This window comes from Polypterus senegalus, chromosome 13 (assembly GCF_016835505.1).
Source record: "Polypterus senegalus isolate Bchr_013 chromosome 13, ASM1683550v1, whole genome shotgun sequence".
NCBI classification, from domain to species: Eukaryota; Metazoa; Chordata; class Cladistia; order Polypteriformes; family Polypteridae; genus Polypterus; species Polypterus senegalus.
Genome location: NC_053166.1, coordinates 80681171 through 80706286, shown reverse-complemented (window position 1 = coordinate 80706286; position 25116 = coordinate 80681171). Strand labels below are relative to the sequence as shown.

Genomic DNA, 25116 nt, shown 5'->3' with positions numbered 1-25116 from the left:
GAAATGATAGTAAATCATCTCCTCTCAACAGGTTGTTGAATGTTTTCCTTCCGTATTGTCACCATTTCATACTCATCACTGTTTTCACTTATCTGTTGTCTAGAACCAGATGTTTGAGCACAAAAATCATGAAAATATTTCTAGGAAAGGTTAGACAGCACATGGCAATCATTTAAGGGTTTCTATTCATTAAATGCATTGTAGTTTTCTACTCTGGAATGCAGGTAGATCTGACTCTGTTAATTTATAATTTTCCTTAGCCATAAAGTGCAAGATTTAGATATGGAGAAGGAGGAGGAGGCAGCACATACAGTTTGATGGCTCTCAGTGTTTTTTGTATGTGGGCAAAACAGTCAGGTTAATTTGACTGAGCCGTCATTTAATGAATGCTCAACTACAACACATGCAAGCTTGTTGGGAATTCATGTTCTGTCCCTGCTGAGACAATCCTTGGCTGTAAGGCACAAACGAAGCTTGATCAAAAGACTTTGATTGCATGAAAGAGTATAATGGCAACAGGCACAGATGTTGTGAGTAATGGCAATTGTAGGGCTTGGCACTAGCTGTGCCAAATATAATTTTATAAATATATTTAATCCCATTCACTCACTAAATGATTTAATACATTAACAGAAATTTTGTTGATTGCATTAACAGTAGTATATTTCTGTCTATAGCAGGGGTGTCCAACTCTGGTCCTGGTGGGCTGCAGTGGCTGCAGGTCTTCATTCTAACCCTTTTCCTAATCAGCGAGCCATTTTCACTGCTAATTAACTCCTTTTACCTACATTTTAATAGCCCTGTTTTTAAGTAATCAGTTCTCCTGAATTGATTTGTTTCTTCATTAAATGACAGCCAAATAGAAATGAGATGTGAAACGAGCCAACAGATGACCAGCTAAATTGGAACGTCAAACTCCTGCCAATTTCACTCCAACCAGTTTCTTAATGAGAAGCCAATTCTTGTTGTTTATTTAAGCTGTTATTGAATATAATGACTTGTTGCTTCTCTCGTCTCGTTCTGTCACAGCAGACTGTTGATTTTCTGTTTTTCTAAGACCTCCGTCAAGATGTTTTGGTGACCTGAGCAGACCAACATGACCAAGACCTTCTCCTTTCTTTATTTTCAGGTTAGCTGGTCATGTGGCAGCTTGTTTTGTGTCTCATTATTATTTGGCTGCTCATTAAGGAAAAAGAAACAACTAAAGGGCCTGAGTCACGTCAATTAAAACTAAGCAAAACAAGGTAATCAGCAGCAAAAATGGCTCACTAATTAAGAAGATAGTTTGGATGAAAACCTGTAGCCACTGTGGTCCACAAGGACCACAGATGGACACCCCTGGTCTATAGGTTAGCTGAAGTGACAGATTAGTGCTCAGACATTCCCAGCTGCTTGGTACCGTTAACATTATTGTTGATTTATAATAAGAGGATGAACATCACAGCAGTAGAACATCTGCTGTGAACATTATTGTAATGTCATAATCCATTAGGAATGACTCACCACCCAGGGCTTGTCACAAAAGTTGTACACGGAGTGCAGGGAGTTGACACCAGGCAGTCCAGCATACTGCAGTCCAATGACAATGTTGCGGAAGTCGCCGTTCTTTGCCATGCTGAAGGCATGCTGACGAACCAGGACAAAATCTGGCCTGATGGACCTGCAGGTGGAGCACAAAGCAAGACTTATTAAACCTAAAAGAACATGAAGGAAAATGAGACAAACTGTGGTTATTTGATTAGTTAATTCCAGCTGGCACTCTTTCACACCTTTCTTTCAAAATGGTCCCCTCGTGACTCTTCCCAAGTGAATAATTCATCCTAATAGTAAGAACTCGGGCCTTCCGATGTCTCAAGATGCACCATCAGGTTACAGAACAGATGAACATGGCTCCAACTTGGACAAACATTTTTCTTCTGTCTACTTTTAAATAATTCGTGATTATACTGTAGAGGGCAACAAGCTCTTTTTACAATTAAAATTTTTGTTTGTAAAAGTCCTTGCTGACATTACACAGTCCCAGAAAGCAGATATATTTAAGGACGTAACAGTTTTGCGAGGCAAATGTTAATATAGCAAATATTATGAACAGCAGGTGGGAGACAATTTCTTTAGTTTGACTGTGAAAGCCTACTTTCTTTGGCTGCAGAAACCATTAGGCATTCAAACGCTTCATTTCCATCTTCTAATTACAAACAGGAGTTGCTAATTTTAAGAAGTTTTGTCAAATCAGACTCAATTAGATTAATGTTGATTGAATTAATTTCAATCAATGCAGCAGGAAACTAGTTAGCATGTGCGCAATCTGTAATGGCAAGTTAAAATTTAGATGCACTTTGGAATTAATGTAGAGCAAATATTCAACTTTAACATGGATTTTTTTATTATTTTTTATACATCATATTTACTTACTTATTTAGCAAGTATTATAAAGCCAAATCTGATTAGTTAAATGGGACTCAGGGAGTTGCTCATTTAAAAGCATCTGACATTTTAGTCTTAGAGGATTCAAGGTTTTCTTAGGCAAGAAAAGTATAATATTTATCACCTGCTAGGTATTGTCACCAAAATGGAATATTCCTGAGATTAATGCCTGCTAGCAGCTAACATTTAATAAAAGAGGAGATTGGAAACCTGCAATTACAGACACACTCTCAAAAAATGACTAAAAAATGAGCATCATTAAAGCTCATTGCACTGTGCTTAGAAGGGCTGCTTCTCTTCTCAACCTTTGAGTCACAACCCAGTCACTATCTTTGGATCACATCCTAAATAAAAGCATGTTAGGTTGATCATTCAGTCTAACTTAACTACTTTGAATATTCCTTATGGTTAAATGGCTGAGATGATTTGGTATCAGATGACCCTACAATGGAATACAAGTGGTTAGGGTTGTTAATGGCACCTTAAGTGGTTGTGGGCTTAGCATTCACATGACCATCAATGCTACCCTACTTTGTATTATTTATAAAATAAAGAGTGTATTCTTTAATCACAATGAGGAGAAAAAAAAACTATTTCAAACTATTAGAAATTTACATGCAGCCATTTATTTTAGGTAGATAGATAGATAGATAGATAGATAGATAGATACTTTATTAATCCCAATGGGAAATTTTTTAATTTTTCCTGTCTTCAAGCCTTTCATGCTCTTCTCTCAAAGCCAACATTTAAAATTGTTAAAGAAACATTTTGAATACCTCATTTGTTGAAGAATGGGACTCTCAGCTCCCTCTTGTCTGGGGAGATCCACTGCATGAAGGCAATTTGAAAAAGGACTGGGCAGTACTCAGGTGTAGGATGTGATCACACTGTCTATATTCTTCATCTCTCCCGCTTTTTAAACATTTTTTATTAAACATAATTTACATTTCACATGTGTACAGTTCTTACATATTTCTATAGCTGGAGTACTGAGAAGTTAAGTGATTTGCTCACAATCACACAAAAAGTTTGAAGCATCAACTATTTTACAACCTAAAGCCTTAACCTCTATTGTATGTTACTAAGGATGTTGTTTTCTATTCTATAACTTCTTTCCAACTGCAGGTCAGTTCAGGTTGGGGAGCATGCACTGGTACAGTGCATTGCCGCATCCACCACATGATGAAACAGCTCGGGAAACATGTTGGCAACTGCCCAGGCAGTCCCACACTTCGGAAATGGCCATTTATCTGCCGCAGCCAGGTGTTATGTGGGCATCCCCTTGGCCTGGTCCAGCCACTCAGGTCCTCAACAATGACCCTCAGGGAATCACACCATATAGCCATACTGCCATAACTGATGTTCTCTCACAATTCAAGTAATGGGCCTCATTTGGGACTCCATAATTTAAACTGCATCCGGGACTGCAAGCGATCCTCCAACCTACAAGAAAATCTTGGGGGTTGGAGGCAGGACTGGTACTCCAGCCACAGTAAAAAATGAACTTCACGCATTTCTGAGACGACAGACAGGACTCCTTTCTGCTCTCCACAGGAGTAACTCTGCAGCAGTCGCCATAGGAAGGCTGCTCACATTATGAAAGAAATGGTGGGAAGGCCCTCAGGAGTCCCATCCATGGAAGAATCAAAACTGTCAGAGAGCCAGTGGGGTCAGGCCTGATGGGGATTAGAACTGGTGTGGTGCGATTTGAGGCGACCCATCCGGGTAGACGTGTGAAAGATCTGGTCTCTCCGGCATGATCAACTGCAGGTCAACATAATTCTACTTTAGTTTAGATGTGGAACCAAATGAAACACTCTTCCATATCCACACCCCCCCTCATCCCCCACTTACTTTGTGACCTTGGCGCCATTGCGGAGTGCATCAATGTCCACTGAATAGCTGCCAGTTGCATGTGCCACCAGGTTGAGTTCAGAAAATTCTGCCTATATTGAGAGAAAAGAAGAAATTGAGAAGAAATTAAACTGAACGCTTCCTACAATAGAAATAAAAATAAAAAATATGATGTAGTGGGTTACATTTAATAGAAATAAATTTGTTAGTAAGTATTTAGAAATGACATAAAAAATAGCAATACAACCATCAATAACAAAGAAGATATCATATTACAAAACCTGCTTGTAGCAACCTTAACATGCATCACGTGTGGTAGCTGCCTGACTGGCATTTGCTTCCTGTGGAATCAAACTATTTGGTGGTCACAGATCTGTCTTTATCATCACAACTTCAATAGCCTGGGTTCAATAAATGGCCCAGTTAATGTCAGTGATGAGTTTGCACATTTTATCTGTGTTCATGTGTTTTGTTTTTTTTCTTCCACGTACTCTGGTTTCTTCACACATCCCAAAGAAATGAATGTGAGGTTAACCACTGACTGGCCTTGTTATGGACAAAGAAAGCATAAGGATGTACAGAAACCCCAGAATTCCTTAGGTGACATTCTCTAGGAGCTGGTATTCATTTAAGCAAAAGCCAACCTTAATTAAAAAGCTTTCTGTAACTTTGAGTTAAAAATATTATAAGAACACTGGGAAAGATCAATACAACTGTCAAAATGAATATAAGGTTTGTGGTCCATGGCCGGCCATTTATCCCGCCCAATACCCCCAGGCCACCAGAGTGAGCCCTCCCTGCGACATTAAGATGCTTCAAATTCCAGCAGGGCATCATGGACTATGGAGTTTTCCTGTAAAGCCCTGCTGGATAACATCCGGACCACCAGGGGTCGCTCCAGGGAGAACCAGGCACTACTATTTGCCCTACGCCCCAGAGGTACGTCCGAGTCACAAGGACAGGAGGAATGACATACTTTTGGGGTGAAGAAAAGGACTTTTTATCTGATCCGGAAGTGATTCGGAATCATGGACTGAAGGATGGGAAACACTTCTGGGTCAGGAACTATATAAGAACTCTGGGAACTCGCAGACGACGAGATGAGCTGGGTGGAACGGTGGCAATGTGTCTGGGAGTGGAGGATTGATTATTGTAATTGGTAGTATTGGTTATTATATGAGTAGTGTGGACTGGAGGGTGCTTGGTGCACGTAATTATTATAATAAAAATAATAATTACTGGACTTTTACCTGGTGTTTGACGTGATACCTGAGGGTTCAAGGGAGTGATAGTGTCCCCTACTGTTACAGCCAGGTAACATTTGAGATCAGGGGCACGGGGCCACAGTGGTAGCGGTGCTGTGAGAAGACCAGGGTTTGCGTCCCACGTCATCTCCGTGTTTCTGTGGGTTTCCTCTGGGTGCTCCAGTTTCCTCCCACTGTCCAAAGATATGCAGGTTAAATTGGCCCTAATGTGTGTATGGTCACCCTGTGATAGAATGGAACCAAATCCAGGGTTTGTTCCTGCTGTGCACCCTATGGTAGGTGGAATAGGCTCCAGGACCCCAGGGAACCCTAACCAAATTAATCAGGTTAGAAAATGACATGACAGTTGAAATCAGGAACAGCAGGAAGTGTAGTCTATCAATCTGAGCCCCCTAGACACTGTCACAGCTGCCAATCTAACCAATTAATGCACCCATCAGCTCCGACATTTTAAGATCTGAAGATTCTTTATTTGTCACATACACAGTTCTATAAGTATAACATGTAGTGAAATGTGCTGTGATCAGCACTCATTATGATATTTATTAGGAGAAAATGTGCAGCCATACAACTAATTGGTCTGGAATTCAAACCCAGAGTGTGAGGCAGCCATCCCCACCGCTGGAACATCTCACTTACACTTGTATTCTCAAAATAAGAAAGAAAATAATAAAGATCATCGCATATTTAATTCAAAGAATTCAGGGAACAGCAGTGAACAAAATACAGTGTAATAAGGTGATGTTCAAAGCTGCTGATGATGTGTCACTCTCTGTCTCATAGCTATGTTTATTATTTTGCCTGGTGTCAATTCAGCCTGATGTTGCAATGGTTAGCACTACTGCCTCACAGCTCCAGGAGACTGGGTTCAGGTCCAGGCTTAGCTTCTGTCTCTGTGCAGTATGCACATTCTCTTTGTGACAGCAGGATTTTCACCCAAGTGCTCTGGTTGTCCTCCTGAATAAAGTTTCTTAAATCACTCTGTCAGCCTTAAAAACTACTAACACAGTGCCAAGCTTCATGTACATTCCTTTAAATAATGATACTGTGCTGGTGGTGTTTCTAAAACCCAAGATTTTTTATCAGGAATGTTTTAACGCTAGAATCCCTGAAGCCTATGAGAAAACCTGTAACCCCGGCCCACCTTAATTTCCTTCACACCTTTCCATCAGCGTCTTTTGTTTTGTAAATGCGTCGATCAGCACAAGCAGCCTGCAGGAAGGAATTTAAGGTGGGCCAGGATTACAGGTTTTTTGTAAGCTTCAGGGATTCTAATGTTAAACACACAGCCAACGTGCTAAGGAAGAAACATGCAATTGCTACTGTAGATTTGCTGGAAGGATTAAAAGGTACAGTAAACTGTACATCTATGAAGCACTCCAATATGGTATAATTATTAGGAAAACGTTGCAAAAAGTTGTGTCATTGGATTATTTTAGCATTTAAATTCCTATATCTTGATAGTATCTACTTTAATAGAATTATGAAGCCTTTAAAATGTAAAAAATGTAATGAATCAAGTGTATCTACCACAGATATGTAGTAAGCTTACTAAAGGCAATATAGTGAAGCCTTCTATAAATACCATTACAAAACACACAGGGGTACACTTTCAGTGATAAAATAACAGTCACAATGACCAAAAGCAACTTTAAGGCATCTGCTTCCTCCCGTCTGTCTCAGTCGGAAGCCAGTTTGCTTGCGGTCTACAGATGACTTTCTTATTCTTACATCAGTGAGTGCAGTGCTTTTCTGTGGTTCTCACAATTTTATTTCTGCTCTTATCTCTTTCCTTCACCAGGCTCTGACCTGTCAAAACAGCATTCAACATTTACATTTTCACCCACTGCTGTATCACCATATTGTCATTTTAAAAGTTATGCACGGTTTGAAATTAAGGTTATTTTTTCACAACAGCGCCATGCTGTCATTTATCTCAGAAGTGTGGTTTGTTAATTAAAGCTACTGTATTTAGTCATTTTATACAGTGGCGCCTTTCCTCAGAGGCATACAATGGAGGGTAGTGGAGCACAAGTCCAAACATAAGACACATCCTCTCCATTCATTAGATGTTGTACGTGTTTGAGCTGGATGTTACCATTATACTGTATGTGCTTGTGTCTTTAACAGCTACAAGGATGAATTTGATGTTTTGTAAAGCTTAATTTTCCAGAGGCTTATCATCATTTTTAACTGTTAAATCGTCTCAAACCTGAAATCGTCACAAATGTGTATGTATACAGTTCAAAAAATAATTTAAGTTGGTTGAAATATTCTCTTTAGACATCAAAAGTAAGGGGCTGTAATTTACCTTTAAAAATGTTTTTTTAAATAACTGTTTTAATTAACAAGCTGAGTTACACAGAAATCATGCAACAAGATGGCACTAAACCTTCGATCCAATAGTGAGATCACAACGGGGTCTCCTTTACCTTACCAAAGTGTGATCTTCTTTTTGGCCAGATGGTTTACTTCAGTCTTGTTGCATGATTTCTGTATGATGAGCTTGTTTATTTAAAAAGAATATATTAAATTATGAAAAGTTAACTTACAGCCTCCTTATTTTATCCCCGAGATGAATATTCCAAGTGACTCTGACTTGTTTTTGAACCGTCGTCAAGGCAGTACATGGTGCGTTTCAAAAGTCTACACACTCTTTTTGACTATTCCACTTTCTGTATTTTTACTTACAGTAAATATAGTTGGTTGCACATACTTAGTAAATGTTATATTTTCTATCGTGATTTAAACTATAAACAAAAGTAAAATTGTAATAATACTATATAGGCTTCTGGCCTCCATTGTGTATCTGCATGTGTATGCATACACCCATAAATAATACACTATATTTCACTTTATTGGTTTTTGAAGCAGTTCCAAAAAAGATAATTTTGATCTGTCCTATTTCTGAACTGGCGTACTCTAATTTCCAGGTCACAGGGACTGTCATACAAAGAAAAGTGTTTGAACATTTTGAGCTTGAAGCTGAGAAGGGTATTCTACAAATCGCTGATTTTGTAAGTGAACAAAGAATAGCCAGTGTATATTAAAATACCTTTGGTTATATAGAGTGTATATTTCTTGTTTTTTTAATGAAGTCAACATGGATGCCAAAAAACAAAATATTTTTGTGAATGTTCTCAGTCATCCAGGGTTGTACAAGATTGGGAGTTAAGTTATTCTGATCTATTGGACATCAATTTCTTTTTCAAAAATGTTTCGCCATTTACCTTAACGGCTTCCTCAGTTCTTGGTAGAAATGGCTTATCCCAGAGTATTTAAGATGTTAATGATTGATCCGTCCAAAATCCAGCTCGTAACTAATCAATCACAGAATGGATGAAACTCAATTGTGGTGAAACATCTGGGAAAGCCCTGAGACATCACTATTGTAAGTTGAGGACTGATGTTGTCTTAATCTGCCTTCTTTGTTAAGAGATGGCTGTTCTTTCTTTGTGTAAAGAAGGGATGCCACTACACCCAATTGTTCTGTGACTACTGGCGTCTATCCTTGGTCCATTAATAGGAAACACAGATCACCACATCTGGGACATCCTCTGTTTTGTTAATAAAAGGCATCATAGTGGTGGAAGACAAAAATGATAATGTCTTACGATGTTGTGTCCCCGTAGGAAAGACATTGCAGATAGTGATACAGGAAGAGCTCCACATGCTTCATATACAGGGGATGCTTCTATAGACAGAAAGTCTATCAGTTAATTTTATCAGTTAACTAACATGGTCTCTCAATTCAGCTGCCATCAGTGTCAGTAATGGCACCTATTACATATACTTTAATTTATAATCGTGTGTTGATAATCATTTGGTCTCTAAAGAAGGTGTGTTGTGTGTTGTAGAACATAACTGGCAAAGGCAATGTTAACTCTTTTGAAGGATATAGCCAATGGCAGGCTATCAGGAAATGCGATCATTGTTGGCTCATGATGATAACTGACTTATAGGGCTACTGTAGACTTCCTAGAGCCATCCTCTTGAAGTTGTGTGCTGATTTGGAGCCGACATTACAGAGACCACCTCATGGAAATTACATGATCCCAGTTCCTCTACAGGTTTTAACAACTGTAGGGTATTTGGCAATCGGTGCACTTCAGTGTGAACTGGCTGTCTGGTCAGCAATCTCACCGGTCCATCTCTTTGCGATGGCAGAATTAACATTCTACTCACATACCTCTCATTTCCTTACTGTCAGAATGAGCAACCCGGGATCAAAAGGTAATTTGCAGCGATTGCTGATTTTCCTAATGTCATTGGCGTGCAATTGACTGCACACATGTTGCAATTAAGACACCATTACAGAATGAATTTGCTTTTGTAAACAGAAAGCACTTTCATTCAATTAATATACTAATATGCAATGCTCAAATGCATCTGACTAACATTGTTGTGAGTTGACAGGCTCAACCCACAATTCCTTTATTTTATCAAAGTGTAGCGTGGGAAGTAAACATCTCTGTCATGCTGTGTGAGATGGTTAGCTTCTTGGTAAGTAAGCCTAATTGCTAGAATTGCAGTTAAGTTTAGTACATTACAAACAACTTCTATGATCTTTATTTCAGGTGATGGTGGGTACACCACAAGGGAGGAGATGTAATGAAAGGAAGTCCTACACACTATCGATGATTTAAATATTATAACTTGCTTTGTAAGTAATCTTAGATAAATCTCATTAGCTAAATAAATAATCATGATGATAACAGAATGGACCATTGGTTCATTTAAAGGTAAACAGCACTGTTTGGATTTGTACTGCACAACATGGTGCAGAAACATGGGAAGTCTCTGCCACCTGAGATAGTCCAAGATGAGCACAATGATGACCCAGACTCTGTGCCCCACAACATCATTGCAGTGGCAGTTCAACACCTTCTGGATGTTGTACATCGAATGTAAATAGACTTGTACGTACTGCAACACTGAAATTTGGCGAAATTATTTTTGCAAGATAATAAGAACGCTTAAAATATCTCACAATTCTGCGCATACAACCCACAGTAATCTGTGCTGTGTCCTGTCTTTGGTCTGGGCATTGCATGATGGCACATTGCTATTGCTCTCTCCACTTAGTTGCTCTCACTCTTGGTTTTGTCTTTTATTTGTGACACCTACAGAGAGACTATCAAAAAGAATGATTTTACAGTTCTCCATTTCAACCAGTGATACCACAAGATCACATTCACTTAAGTTTCATTTTCTGTTTTTTTAAATCCGTTCTTCTATGGTGTGTAGTAAAGAGGTCACTCAGGAATATGGACAAATATACATGTTGAGTATTCAAAAAAGCTGTCTTTATGCCAGGAGGTGACAGAGAGTGGCTAAAAGTGAGTGCATGAGCTTGAGATTTATAAAGGAACTTGGCGTAGTAAGTGGTATATATACAGTTTTAGATATACGTTGCTTTTCAAGTGTAAGTAACATTTTAGTCCCTGATCTAAGCAAGGTTTTGCACATGAAGCCCCTGGTCTTCACACTGTGTTGCTATTGTGACCCTCAGCTACAGAAGAAGATTAAAAAGATTTCATAATTAGGGATGAAATTTCTGTGGTGGGCTGGCATCCTGCCCAGGGTTTATTTCCTGCCTTGCGTCCTGTGTTGGCTGGGATTGGCTCCAGCAGACCCCCGTGACCCTGTAATTAGGATATGGTGAGTTGGATGATGGATGGATGGATGGGATGAAATTTGGAAAGATCCAAAGAAACATCAAAACAAAGGGAGCATAGTCATTCTCCAGTACCAAAGAAATTCAATGTCCAAGCCATTTCTGGTAGGACCACACGCACAATTATTTTTTATTATTACCAGTAAATCATGCAGACCCATGATCTGAAAATAAAATACAAATGAAAACAAAATTAAACACGAGGAGCTGCTGACACATCTTATGCATTCTAAATAGTTACTTCTTTCAGATCCTCTAGAAGTCATAATGTATTTTATTACTTCTGGCGGCTATTGAAATAAAACAGAATGCACATGGCTTATGTAGAGCAAGCAGAACATTTTTATTTTGACATGTGAGAGATGGCTTGCAGCTCATCCTGGTCAATAAATCCAGGCCTCTAGATGGAGTCCTCCCTGCAGCATGGAGGTGCCCCTGATTCCTGCAGGACATCATGGGAGGTGGAGTGCGACTTAACAGCCCTGCTGGGTGCCTTGGGTGCCATGGGAGGATGCTGCAGGGAGACACAGGGATTTTTCATTTTCCTTATAGCCTGGAAGTATCCCAAGTCACGGGGACAGAAGAACAGAAGTACTTCCAGGCTGAAGAAAAACATGAATCTTCAACTGACGCGGGAGTGCTAGTGAATCACATGGACTTGAGGACAGGAGCACTTCCGGGTCAAGGACTATATAAAGGATTGTTGGAAACCCAGCAAGCTGAGCTAGAGTTGGGAGGAAGTGTGACGGAGCTGCTGGGTGGAGAGGAAGATTGATTTATTGTAATTATTGTATTGATTATTGAGTATTGTGGAGGTGGACGTGCTTTGTGCACAGTATATACGAAATTAAAATAATTTCTGATACTTTTACCTGGTGTCTGGACATGTTGTCTGCGGGTTTGGAGGAGCGACAGTGCCCTCTACTGTCATAGGCAACACATTCTTTTATTTTCTACATGAAAAAATACAGCTTGACATTTAACGTATCTTTGATGTGATTTTGCTACATAGTGGTATTTCTGTGAAGCTCAGCAGATGTTGCTGCTCTTTTTTCTTTCTGCCATTACAGTGGTTATCACTAGGTTTTGCGATCATTTTGCCATAAACACATGACCACAATTCATTTTGCTGTTCTTCATCGACGTTTAGTAAAGTTTGCTGTTCGATGATCAATAAACACAATACTTACATTTGATTATAAATTCTGAACATGTATGTACTGTGCCCTGAGGGGATTCTCAATAGCTGGGCTGGTGGTGATTGTGCTTTATAAACTTTTTTTGCCCACCACCAGGTTGCTGTGACCTAAAATGCAAGAATATTAGGCAATATCAAGCAATAATTAGGATTTCTTCTTGCTTGTCTATTTGCTTCAGCATCTTGACAGTTTATTCTTTCTTGTTTCACATCATTTAATCACCTTCTGTGATGTGCTTGATGCTTAGTATATGTCACTGGTCTTCTTTTTGTTTCTTACTATTGTGATGTTCTTCATAATGTAATCATCTTCTGTGATTTGTTTGACACTCAGTACATGTTGCTGCTCTGTTTTTTCTTTCTGCTGTATCACCTGGTTTCTCAATCAACAAACACACAACAACAGTTCACTTTGCTGGGTCTGTTTCTGCCCAAGGTTTTTTACATTTCCAGAACAGATCGGGACTTAAGCTTTTGGTTAAGACCAAGATGAAGGTTCTAGTCCCAGTAGTTTGTGACTAATTGTGTGACAGACAGTCAGACCTTTGCATTATACAGTATATCTATTGTGGTCCCCGGCCGGGGCTGGAGCCCGTCCGGGACGCCCAGGAGGATGTGAGGAGGGCTTGTGCCTCCTCCAGACCGTGAGGGGGCGTCCGTCCTGGTTCTGTTGGGGGCCACGGGTCGAGGGCATGGAAGCCCTACCCTGTAGGGCCCGTGGTCACCGCCAGGCGGAGCCCCAATGCCGGTTTATCCCGTACGGTCCTCGGCTGGGGCTGGAGCCTGGCCGGGGCGCTTTGGAGGACCGGAGGAGGGCGAGTGCCTCCTCCAGACCGAGTGGGGCGGCCGTCCTGGTTATGCAGGGGGCCTCGGGTACAGGGCTTGGAAGCCCAGCCCTGTAGGGACCCGTGGCCACCGCCAGGCGGCGCCCCAGTGCCTGTTTATTCCGGGAGCCCGGCACTTCCGCCACACCAGGAAGTGCCGGGGAAGACGACAGGGATGCCCGGACGGCTTCGGTGCGCAGCCGGCATTTCCGCCACACGGGGTGTGTCCGCGGAGATTGCCGGGAGCAGCTGGAGCCCATCCGGTTCCTATAAAGGCGCCTCCTCCAGTCGTTGACAAGAGTCGGGTGGAAGAGTGGCAACGTCTGGAGGAGGAAGGAGGCGGTGGGAAGAAAAGAGAAAGTGAAAGAAAAGAGAAGGAGAAAAGAGAAGGCATTGGAGGGGCCTGGACTAAGGAGTATTGGGGTTGGTGAGCAGAGTTATATAAAGGAATAATGAAAAATAAACCAGTGTTTGTGGGTGACATTGACGTGTCTGCCTGTCTGTGTCCGGGCGAGGTTCACAATGGCGCCCAACGTGGGGCCCTCTGTCTGTGCCAAGACGGGACCCCAAAATAAAATTTTGTGAACGGCCGGAGCAGCAGGCAACCCCGCACCGGTTTCGAGGGTGCAAAGTGCTCACGGCTCCCGAAGACGCGAAATTCCCCAGATCGCCACCGAATGCGGTCGGATGCCTACCTGGTGCGGCAAAACTTCAGTGGGCGTTGCAGGGGTACAGCAGTCTCCTGGGTGGCTGCTGCCCATGAAGACGTCCGGGACGGCGGGCGTATGTGAAGTCCATGCCGGGCGGGTGCCTCGGTCAGAAGGAATCCGGGGCGTAAGGTCCCTGCTTGCCGACGGTCGGCCCGGAGGGCACATCAGAACTCGCGTTTAGCAGGCAGGAGCTTCCGGGTCCAAACGGAGGGCAATCGCACGCCGATCCGCGGCGCTTTGTGGTCACCACGACGGCGAAAGAATCTGCCATGGAGAAGGCACTGCAACCCGAAGAGCCGGAATGGCGTCGCACCAGGAGGAGAGGAGCCAAGATGGCCGCGGACCGGAAATTCTTCCCTGAGACGGGCACGGGATTGGACGGGGTGTCTTGTGTGCCCGCCAATGATTGTATAGAGGCGGGACCAGGGAACGTCCATCTCGTGCCAAGGAGAGACCCGATTGGGCTGGAGGAGCCTCACAGGAAGCAGGCGGCTAAGACTGACAAGCAGGTAGGTCAATCGTCAACTGACTTTCTGTGCTTGTCAATGTTGCAGGTGCTAGGTGCCATCCAGGCTGAACTGCTAAGTCTGAAGGAGACGGCGGCGCGTCAGTGGCGTCAGAAAGGCGCGACGCTGAAATCTTTGACGGACTGGTACCGCGGAGGCGGTAAGTGGAATCGACTCCGTACAGCATAAAGGAAAGCCCACCGAACTCGGCCGTGATCCGAATGAACGGTATCAAGTAGGGGCTGTCCGACACTGCAGGCGTCGGTGAATTCTGTATGCAAGGGAGGGAGTGAAAGCGAAAGGGTTAGCAGGACACGGGCTGATGAGTGCCCTGGGTCCTAGCGCCCGATACCCCAAGCCTGCAACAGTCTCCGTCGCTCTATAGGGACGCAAACCCGGCCAGGGTCTGTACCTTTCCCATAGGCAGACTCAAGCCGTTATAGCGTCCCAAAATAAAAAGGGGAATCGAGGGTGAGTGCCGATTTCCCGATAGGCAAGGTCGTCCTCTGTGCGGGCAGAGGAGATCCCCTGGGCGGCTGGGCGGGCTGCCTGCGAGAGCGGTGCCGCGCACAACGAGCGGACGGGCATGGAACCTGCGACGGAGGACTTCAGCAGGCAAGTTAGGGGCTGTCGGAAGGGGGCGGGAGCACTGCCGGTGCGGAGACCGGCAGGGCACTCGGGGTGAGTGTCCTGGCAGTGCTTCTGGCCCTCTTTTTCCTTTTTCCACAGGCACGAAGCCCCGACGAGCGCTGGGGACGGCGTCGTCAGGGACCTGCCCTCCTGAAACGGGCCGCTCCGCGGGAGAGCTCCACGCCGGGAGGCCAATAGTGTCCCGGCTGCGGGGAACAGCGGGGGCGAGAGCGGCGCAGACCATGGGGGCACGTTTGCGCGGAGGGGTGCGAAGCGGATGTCCCAGGGTGCCGTGTTGGGCCCTGGGGACATAGTAGGACCCTCACCGGGGACGTGCTGCCCTTTCGGGTTGTGCCGTTCGGACCCACGTGTCCTCGCTAGCGGGGGCACTGTGGTCCCCGGCCGGGGCTGGAGCCCGTCCGGGACGCCCAGGAGGATGTGAGGAGGGCTTGTGCCTCCTCCAGACCGTGAGGCGTCCGTCCTGGTTCTGTTGGGGCCACGGGTCGAGGGCATGGAAGCCCTACCCTGTAGGGGCCCGTGGTCACCGCCAGGCGGAGCCCCAATGCCGGTTTATCCCGTACGGTCCTCGGCTGGGGCTGGAGCCTGGCCGGGGCGCTTTGGAGGACCGGAGGAGGCGAGTGCCTCCTCCAGACCGAGTGGGGCGGCCGTCCTGGTTATGCAGGGGCCTCGGGTACAGGGCTTGGAAGCCCAGCCCTGTAGGGACCCGTGGCCACCGCCAGGCGGCGCCCCAGTGCCTGTTTATTCCGGGAGCCCGGCACTTCCGCCACACCAGGAAGTGCCGGGGAAGACACAGGGGCGCCGGACGGCTTCCGGGTGCGCCGGCATTTCCGCCACACGGGGGTGTGTCCGCGGGAGATTGCCGGGGAGCAGCTGGAGCCCATCCGGGTTCCTATAAAAGGGGCCGCCTCCCTCCAGTCGTTGACAAGAGTCGGGTGGAAGAGTGGCAACGTCTGGAGGAGGAAGGAGGCGGTGGGAAGAAAAGAGAAAGTGAAAGAAAAGAAAAGGAGAAAAGAGAAGGCATTGGAGGGGCCTGGACTAAGGAGTATTGGGGTTGGTGAGCAGAGTTATATAAAGGAATAATGAAAAATAAACCAGTGTTTGTGGGTGACATTGACGTGTCTGCCTGTCTGTGTCCGGGGCGAGGTTCACACTATATAAATACTGTATATAGATTAAGGGTGTAGTCCAAATTGCTTACATACCTAAAAAGACAAGCACAACTAGTCAATATTGAACTGAATTGTTTTGGTGTTGGTGGCAGTCTATAGGGAAAAGTGACAAAGAGTGCTATCAACCATTTCCCTTCTGCTTCATTGCAATGTCCCCGCTCATAACACACTGCCCTGTGACTGCTACTTGTTCTTCAATTTGGAGGGCTGCCTCGGTGGGAAGTGCTGTACCAGTGAGGAAGACAGAAGGTCAGCTACAGAAGACTGATTGCATAAGCAGGACAAAGCATTATAACAGATATCAAATGAAAACTTTCTTTTGCTTTTTATTGGTGTTTCTCTTAAAAGGTTTAAGTGAAAAGGTTTCGATCCTTTACGTAAATATAAATCTTTTATATGTGTGTCCTTGCACTCGTCACATTTATTAAGAAGCACTCTGTCAATCCATCTTGATTTGTACGCAGTTCAGTAAATGGCCTCACCCACGTGTTGGCGGAGGACTCATTTGCACAAAATAAACAAGTAGCTTGGATGGAAACACCATCTGTGTTTCGCTGGTTTACAAATGGGCTAAGTAGAACAACACCGCGAACATTAAACTCTAGATCATCTAGATCCGAATTTCCTAAGAATTGTATTGTGAACTTAAAGATACAGTTGCCAAGAATTTGTTAATCACAGTTAATATGTCTGTAAATGAATAACACGCTTAACCAAGTATATTGTGTTTTCTTTGCTTCTAAATGCAACAGTCTAGAAACACTAAGAGAGGAGAGGAGAGGTTGGAAGGATTCGCTGGCAGGATTTATATACCTGTTGGAAGTAATTCACAGATTAAAAGAGTGGATGACTTCTGAAAGATTTTCAGAGCTCACTTTTTCCATTATAGGATCACTGGAAGAACAAGCATATCCCAGCAGCACTGCAGGTAAGACAGGCCCCAGCTTGGAGTAGGTCACCGGTCATTTGAATTGTTTGTTTTTGTGCATACTGTGGTATAGCGGGTCAGTGGCTTAGAACAAAAGGCGGTTCTCGAGCGCAACATACTGTGAGCATTTCCTCACTTATGTGCATAGGAGATGAATCGTCCGCATCCGTAATTGCTAATCGCCACACGTGTGCCACATCCCCATTATAAATAGTAGGAGTGTGAGTGCAGAGGGGAGAAAAAAAGATCAGAAAGAGAACAGAGGTTAAAGGAGGAAGAAAGGAAGGCAGGAAGCGAAGGAGCTGTTGTGAGTGAGCGAGCAAGCGAGGGCAGGCTCGCTATAAGAACAGGCAGCTAGGAGAAGTGAGCCCTAGCGGGGTGTTTGGCTGGTCCCCGGGGGTAGTTTGATTGGGTCACTCCTGCTGAGCATTGGCCATTGGCGGAAACCAAGTCTTGGTCCAGGTAGTGGTACCGAACAGGGCCAGAGGACGGAAGGCATCCAGACATGGTGAAGGTCAGCTGCAGGTAGGGCGACTCCCCTGGTGCATAGCCCCGGATGGGAGAAGCAGGGGAGCCGCTAGTTGAAGGCACAGGGTTTTGTTTTTAAAAGGACTGCTTCCAGCCAGTATTTTAAACTTATTTTTAATTGAACTTTTTATTGGAATTATTTTATCCTCCTCTGTTTCACCCTGGTTTTAATGGATTTTTATTTTTTGACTTTTAGAAGCACCACACTATTTATTTGAACACTTTCTTGTAATAAAAACACTTGCACCTTTTTGCACCATCCCCTTGCTTCATTGGTGTCCTCACTGTCCAGCTCATCCGGTTACATTACCAACGGTGTTGGGTTCGAGAGACTTAAAGGGAAGTGGGAGCCTTGGAGAAGAACACGCATCATCACACACACTAGAACAATGATAGTCACCAATTAAACAGACACTTCCACCTACGACACAATGAAGGAAACTGGAGAACACTGCAGTGGGACAGTGTGTGGGCTTTAATATTAACTTGGGACCCCTGAGCAGTGAGATGACAGCACTATGTACCCCAACTCGGTGCTGCTTTACCTGAGCTTACTTTGAAACTGGATGTATTAATCTCCTATGGAAGTTCTGTTCCCAACACTTGGTTTACTTTTTGTTACTAATTAATGTTGAAGAAATTATTTGAAAAGAGTGGCACAGGTGTCACAAGAGCATGAACTGAACTAAGTACAAGTCTTTTTTTTGTACATATCACTGACAACGTAGGATTTTTAATGACACAGAAATGAAGTGACCAGACTTCAGTAGGCCAGTAAACATAACTGGAACCTCACGTGGTTCTCACCACTTGCTTCTGATTGGGATTTCTCCTCTTGTAACAACTGCAGTGAAACATGCTGGCTGTATCATGGAGGCCAAACCAGAGACCTGCAAACTGATATGTTGCACACAAAGATACCAAAAATGTACATTATGAATAGTGACACTTGCCTGCTCCACTCTGATCTCAAATTCCCCATTCACCTTCTTTCCCCTGAAGAACTTGGCCCTGTAAAAAGAGAAAAGTGACACGTTCAGATTGCGGCGCTTGCCTTCATCACTATAAACACTGACCAGAATGGAACTTTATCGAACTATTTATTGCTCAAGGTTTGCAGAACATGCACTCAGCCTTTGCATCATCATTTTTCTTCTCAGCCACTTTCCAGCTGTCTGCAGTTAAATGTCAAATGCAGCCATTTTCACTAAGTCTTTGTGGGTAGGCCCCATGGTGTTCTGTGAATTTAGTGGCTTTATTGATCAATCGCTAATGAGAAGAAAATGAAGCTCTATCAATAGGCTCAGCAGCTGAGATTTGCAGGTTGCAGCTCTTCTGTTCATTTCCTAGGACTAAATGCATTAAAAGGCCCCAGTGAGGCAAGTGACGCCAAAGCTCACTAATGTTGTCTTTTACAGTCTCTCTCTCCCTAGGGCCCAATCCTTACGAGGTGATTCAGTCTGCAGTGTGCGATTCTTAGAGTGGGCTCTGAACATTGATATGAAATTGTGATACTTTCTGCAGGTCTTTACTGGAATCAGAAATCTGGCAAACCCCTTTCAATGTTAGCTATTGCATGCAACATAAAACTGTACAAAAAAATGTCACAATTGCAAAAAAGACACAATCATTTGGATGTCTGTAACAGAAATTTTCAGTGAACAAAAGTCAGCTGTGAACTGCTGATCAACCTCTCCAGGACGTGTTTGAGAATGTGGGAGGGAAAATGGACCACCAGGAGAAAAACCACGTCGACACGAGCAGAACAGGTACATTTCACAAGGACAAGGATAGGGCACAAGATTAGAACCCAAGATTATTAATATTTATAGACATACATACATACACAACTCTGTGATATACTGTAAGTGTGTATATACTGTATATATGCATGTGCATTGACCATAAATTATGTATTTTTTATGTTACATGCAAAAGGCTAGCATTCCTCTAATGGGGACCGATATAAAGGTTACAGAGTGGTTTAACCACCCACCACTTCCACCCTCAACCCACATGAAACTGACCACCGAGTAGATCCATGACCTCAGCACAAGCTCTGCCTCCTGTCCCAACCTTCAGTCGCTCATAAATAAAAAGATACTCCAACAGCAGAATGTGCTTTATATGTACTATATACTGTATATGTGTGTGTGTGTCGTGTATATATATAAAATTCAACGTCTGTCTGTCTGCTTTTCACGAGAAAACAACTTAACAGATTTAGATCAGGTTTTTTTCTGTAATTTGCTTGAACATTCCAGTTGATTTTGCGATTTGTCTCATTGCGCTAAGTATCATAGTTCACTTGCTGTACCGATTTATTTCCGCATATACCAGAGAGAAGCTGTAGGCCGTGGGAAGAGGGACGGGGCCCTCCTCAATCACACGCCTGCCTCTGTTTGAGTCACTCTACCTCTGGCCACATGTTGCAGTATACCTTGCCTATGCTTAGCTAGTGATACCTGCTTGTTCAACAGACATTATCATCTACAGATTGTTAAAGAGTAATGTTTGATGTTTTTAAGGGAGAGATCAGAGGGTGTGTTTTTGAGGGTAGCTGCCGATTGCCAGAGATATCACGGCCACATGCCTTTCTCCCCATGTGCGGAATGCTCTCCCCTCAGAGCCGAACACGATCAGATACAGTGCTAATGTTTGACATTGGAGTGTACCTAGCTTCCTCTTGGCCCGAATTACATTTTTTTACATTTTTTTTTATTGATTTTTAAAGTTTGTCTTGTTTCACTACTACGTGAATGGAGCTGTAGGGGACCGCTAGTATGTAATATAGTAGTATATATGCATTTATGTAATTAGTGTGAACACAAGGGGGCACCAGAGAGCCCCAAAATACAGACACACTAATATAGCACACACTATACAAATAAAATAATGGATTTGTATTTTCTTCAGGAACTTCTTCACAGACCTCACCCCAATAATCAGCCACAATAATATAATAAAGCACAGTAAACAAACAATTCTTCCTCCTCCACCTCCACTGAGTGTTGCCTGCTGCCTCCCAGCTCTAACTCACTGAAACTGAGGCAGCGGACTCCTTTTATGTTGGACCCAGGAATGCTTCCGGTGCCATTCCCCAGGTCATAAAGAAAGTAGGGAGGTCCTCCTCCAACAGCGCCCTCTAACAAGAACCAGAGACAACCAACAGGGTTGCATTTCCGGACTACAATTCCCAAGCACCTCTGCGGGTCATATGAGGACCACTGCCACCTAGTGCATGGGTGAATCTCAGCTTCTGCTGGTCAGTCTCTTATTTCCTGCCAGCTGGACACAAACTTATTTTTCCAATCCGCTGGCCAATTTGCTTTTGTTGTCACTCTGGCCTCCCATCTAGGTAAGATCAGTGTCAGTTAGTCATTGTCCAGCCCGCTACCTCCTAACACAGGGTCACGGTTGGTCTGCTGGAGCCAATCCCAGCCAGCACACAGCGCAAGGCAGGAATAAACACCGGGTAGGGTGCCACCCCACCGCAGGGCACACACTAGGGACAATTTAGGATCGCCAATGCACCTAACTGTGGACTGTGGGAGGAAACTGGAGCACCCGGAGGAAACCCTTACAGACACGGGGAGAAAATGCAAACTCTATGCAGGGAGGGCCCAGGCAGCGAACCCGGTTCTCCTAATTGTGAGGCAGCAGCGCTACCACTGCACCACCCTTCTGGGTAATGTAGTTACATTTTTTTTTAGATTTGCAAAATAATAAAACAGAAAAGTTATATGTCAAACTGGTGGATAAGCCTATAAAATGTAACCAGGTTGGTGCATGTAGCTTAATGAAAAAATAAGCTTAGAAATGGCCTTTTGCACAGTGACACAAGCTCTCTTCTAACACCCACAAAAATATACCAAAAATATATGTTTTAAATTTACAGGTATGGATCTGAGATTAATGAATTAGAGTTAGATGTCTTCCTCAGCTCTTAAATTCAGATTGTACACAGATCAGCAGCCAAGGGTCAGTGTAACACCCCTATTAAAACTCAGGTCATGCTTTTTCACATGCACGCTTATTATGGGGTGATTTTTTCATGGTGAGAATTTACATGGATCAATAATTAGTTCAAGAACTGAGTGTTTTCTTTCCCATTTATCAAACTTCTGAACCTTCTTCTGTTACAGGGAGCTAAAGCCAACTGTGACAACAACAAGCAGGAGGCAGAAGCAGCCCTGGATGCCAAAGATCACTCATCACAGTTGTGATTAAACGGGGAAGAAAACTCAGCATTACCATACAACCCTGCGGTCTTTAATCTTGCATTGTTAACTGGTAATTAGTTTTTAATTGAATAATTAGTCACGTGCCTATACCGATTACTAAATGAGTGCATTCCGAGGATACTGGTAACATGCCGCTTGGCTGCTCTCAGTTGATAACTCATTAAATGCTGTGTTTTCATATGAAAGCCTGCGCTACTATTCAAACAGACGTGCAGCAGTTTATTTAAAAAATGCTTTTTATGATAAACACTATTCCAAAGTGACTTAAATGTGTACTACAAGAGAAGTACCAGCTGGAGGTCAGACATTCTTAGAATTAAAGAATGAGTCACTTGTGGTGGTGACTGAACAGCTTCAGCCATAACACCATTATATAGTAACTTTCACAGCAAAAGTGATCATTAGGTGCCTTACAAATCACATAAATACAAAATAGTGCTGTACATACATCCATGAGTATAACTCAGGGTCCATTGGGCTGGAGCCTATCCCAGGGGCATTAGGGGCAAAGCAAGAAACAGCCTTTGATATTGTGCCAGTTAAATCTTATTAAAGATTAATAATTGTTTAAATGCAACATATATCATGGAGAAATATAAAGACTTTGGGCTGATGCATTACTACCTGCCAAGAAGGCAAAAAGTTAATCTTTTATTAATTTATTAATGTACAGTTATGAAAATGTAATATTACTAGCTGTGCTACCCATCTAAGATGTGCTGAAATCCAGTTAACTAGACCTCAACGTTAACATCTGCAGTGCAACATCTATATATGTAGTAATAAAATGCACTGTATTTGTCATTCCACAGACATTTTGTCAGGCTTGAGTCACACAGTTGTACAGATTCATTCAGGGTTTTCAAGAGGTATAAACTTTATTCGTAAACAGCATAATAAAACATAAAGAATAAAGCAGAGGATGTCTGGGGAGAGAAGAGAGACAAGGCAATAAGACAAAAGGGCAGCTGCTGTGCAGACTTTTAAATGTTCAAAGCACCACACGAGATGCAGATCACACGGCACAGCAGCAGCAGCAGCAATCCAGCAGCTAATTGAGCAAAGAGGAGGTAAAAAACTACTTGTTTCCCGTTGTATCACCATTTAAGAGGGGGTTTCGGAGGAGCGACAGCGTCTTCTAGGGGTGCGTTCAGGCCCCCTCTTCACACCCTCCCTCTGCTTTATTCACATCTTTGTGAATTAAGCAACTCTCCAAACCAGGTCCAGACAGGCGCAACAGGACATCTGCCACCAATGTAAAATTACGACCCCATAAGTAATAACGGAGTGCATCCACAGCCCATTTAATCACCAAACATTCTTTCTCAATTGTCGAATAATTGCTGTCCTGAGGAAGCAATTTTTTACTTAAAAATGTGATAGGGTGTCTGCTTGGTCCTTGGAAGTCAGCTGTGTTGCTCCCATGTTCCTTCTACTTCACTAAAAAAGGACAGCTGCTGTACAGGCTTTTAAATGTTCAAAGTGCTGCGCGAGATGCAGATCTCACAGCCCAACAGCAGCAGCAGCAAGCCAGCAGCTAATCGAGCAAAGAGGAGGTAAAAAACTGTATTTTTTCCCATTGTATCACCATATAAAAGGGGGTTTTGGAGCAGCGACCGCGCCTTTTAGGGGTGAGTTCAGCCCCCCTCTTCACAATTTGTAGTAATAAAAAATGTTAGTGCGATCTGTTGGAATGACAAAAAGCAATGCATGTTTCTGTTATATGTCATGTGGTATGAGATTTGGAAAAGCAATGTTAATATTTGTGATGCACCATCTATTGGAGTGACAAATGCAATGCATTTTTTTTATAAAAATGCTTCTGATGTACCATCTGTTGGAATTACAGATCTATAGCAACTGAACTGACACACAGACAGACACACAGCCACTTATCTTTTATTATGGTGGATTAGTTTAAATATATTAAAGGAATCCATCACCCAAAATTGGTATTTTTTTATATGTTACTTACCCAGTGTAGTTTGTAGTGATGGCCAAGAAAAATATTTAACCTAATATTTTAATGCAAAATGGAGAAAAAAAAAGTTTATGATATAATAGAACCCAATGACGACCTATGCAGTATGATGGCAAACCATGTGAAAAACGTCCATTGAGAAAAGAAAAAAAAATTTCAATTTGCTTGTGTTGCATAGTCAACATGTCCATTTTTCATTTGTACAGTCTGTTTAAAATGTGCAAAACACATGTATTTATTTTTGTAAAATATCATTAACAGTTCTGGAAAAAGCAGCGTAAATTTTAAACAGGAACACGTATTCCCATAATACTGTGATGAAACTGATAACCTTGAAGCAACATTGCCTGTTTCTGTGAAAATAACCCAGATATCTTCACCATACTAAGAAATTCCTCAAAGACAGGCTTTGGCTTCTATCTGGACAACACCAGAGTTTGACAGTTACTCACGGTGAGGAATGCCTTCTGTTTTATGCTAGCTACATTCAACACCACCATAATAGCCAAGCTGTTCACTTTGGGTCTTGTGCTGCATTGACTACAAGGTGGACGCCCTGATTTTTGTGTTTCTTATGTCTGATTGCACAAGACTCCACAGTTTCTCCCTGTCTGTGCTCCTGTTGGACACACATAGTCACAGACTCTGAGCCTATGGGTCTTAAACATGTTATGTTGAGTCCTGGTACTGCAAATCCAAACTTTTTTGTCTTCTTATGACATACATTAACATTCCACTGATTCTTGTTTACAAACCCAAGATGCTCTTTTCTGTCCATTCAAGCTAAAGCTCGTTGACTGCTTACTATTTCAGTTAAAGATTATTTTGAATGTTGCAACAAACATTAATGGTATTGTGTCATGATCCCTTTGGAACACAGAGTTCCAGCAATTACTTCTGCAGTGCAGCAATATTCTGTAATAAATATGTAGTCTGACTAGAAGGATACTACTTTGCGTCGATGTGCCCTCTTGTGGACACTGAGTGGTAATGCAGTGCCATCTGTCACATAGAAGTGACAAAATGATGTTAATGCATACAAAATATAGAATAATCTAAAGCCTTACTTTACTTCCAGTGTGAAAATCTTCCATCTTATATAACTGAAGGATTCCACTGTGATATGTAGGGACTACACCATGGTGAGACATGGAAAT

At 43.0% G+C, this 25116-nt stretch overlaps 1 protein-coding gene across 4 annotated transcripts in view; it reads right to left on the bottom strand.

Moving 5' to 3' along the window:
* Positions 1-25116, bottom strand: part of LOC120542909 (synapsin-1-like) — a 302987-nt gene that overhangs the window by 172019 nt on the left and 105852 nt on the right. For all 4 annotated transcript variants that reach the window (XM_039775635.1, XM_039775637.1, XM_039775634.1 and 1 more), the window contains exons 2-4: positions 18688-18745; positions 4279-4370; positions 1504-1660 (exon numbers count right to left, since the gene is read on the bottom strand). In XM_039775635.1, coding sequence (XP_039631569.1) covers positions 1504-1660; positions 4279-4370; positions 18688-18745 — 307 coding nt within the window. The remainder of the gene's footprint in view (positions 1-1503; positions 1661-4278; positions 4371-18687; positions 18746-25116) is intronic.